General features: G+C 35.7%; 1 protein-coding gene across 1 annotated transcript; it reads left to right on the top strand.

Moving 5' to 3' along the window:
* The first annotated feature begins 429 nt into the window (after positions 1-429).
* LOC143587960 (egg cell-secreted protein 1.2-like) lies at positions 430-828 on the top strand. The gene has a single exon (XM_077069104.1). The coding sequence runs from the start codon at positions 430-432 to the stop codon at positions 826-828; it is 399 nt and encodes a 132-aa protein (XP_076925219.1).
* Positions 829-1,095: the final 267 nt, after the last annotated feature.

Here is a 1,095-nt window from a genome sequence, read left to right as displayed (position 1 = left end):
ACCCCTTACCTCTTACTAGTAAAGTGAGTGCTCTACCATTGAGCCAAATCCAATTTATTATTACATGAATTGATCCGCCTAACAAGTGGTAGTTCGTATATTTTTATCCTATGGGTTCCTTTCGCAAACCAACCATTTATTCTTTAATTTAATAATAAATTTCATTTATTATACTTTAATGGCTCTTTTATTAGCACCTATGCTTTTAAAGATCATACGGTTCTTTTATTACTTAGATAGTTGGACGGTTCGTATCATAAACCTTTTGGTTTTCTTCGTTAAGTCACTAACTAATTTGATGATTAATAAACTTCATCATTTATTTAGATATTCATTACATAAGACTATAAGAGTACCCCTACACACTCATATATAACCCCTTAATTACAAAACCATATATTTTATAGTTAAGAGTTCTTGCCCTAACCAATGGCCGCACTCAGGGTTCTTCCACTCACTCTACTTTTACTATCATGCTTTGTTTCTTTCCAAGTCGGCTCAACGGCTCGGAAAGTACACGTGAACGAGCCCAGTGAAGGGCTAGTTGCCAGGCTTCAAGGAGAAAAGAATAATGGGGAGTTAATGGACTGTTGGAATGCATTATTTGAGTTGAAATCATGCACAAATGAAATCATACTCTTCTTTCTCAATGGTGACACCTACTTATCTACGGAATGTTGTAGAGCCATTCGCGTTATAACTCACGGGTGTTGGCCTTCGATGCTTGCTTCTCTTGGTTTCACTTCCGAGGAAGGTGATATTCTTCGAGGATATTGTGGTGGCGCACCGCTGCCACAACCCGCCATGCTTGAGGGCTCCAATGTTTGACATGATGTAATTATGTAATAAAAGAAGTATATGTTTTTGTTAAATCTAAATCTTCTTGTGTAGCCTATGCTATTTTCAGCTTGTTCATCTTCTACTTTTGAATATTGAAGCATAATATTGATGCTAATGAAAGTAAAACAGATAAAGGAGATTTCTCAAACAAAGCTGTATATCAATCTATGATGAGTCTTAAATTTGGTAGGTATTGCAAAATTTTGAAATTGAGTTAAACGACACCTATCTTAAGAAATTACTAAAACCGCGTGT

Source organism: Bidens hawaiensis, unplaced genomic scaffold (assembly GCF_021521415.1).
Source record: "Bidens hawaiensis isolate Kalapana, Puna unplaced genomic scaffold, B.hawaiensis_p1.1 tig00035932_1, whole genome shotgun sequence".
NCBI classification, from domain to species: domain Eukaryota; kingdom Viridiplantae; phylum Streptophyta; class Magnoliopsida; order Asterales; family Asteraceae; genus Bidens; species Bidens hawaiensis.
This window is presented reverse-complemented; position numbering and strand designations above follow the sequence as displayed.

Coding starts and splice junctions, on each gene's coding strand:
- LOC143587960 (XM_077069104.1), top strand. CDS start 430: ATGGCCGCACTCAGGGTTCTTCCACTCACTCTACTTTTACTATCATGC.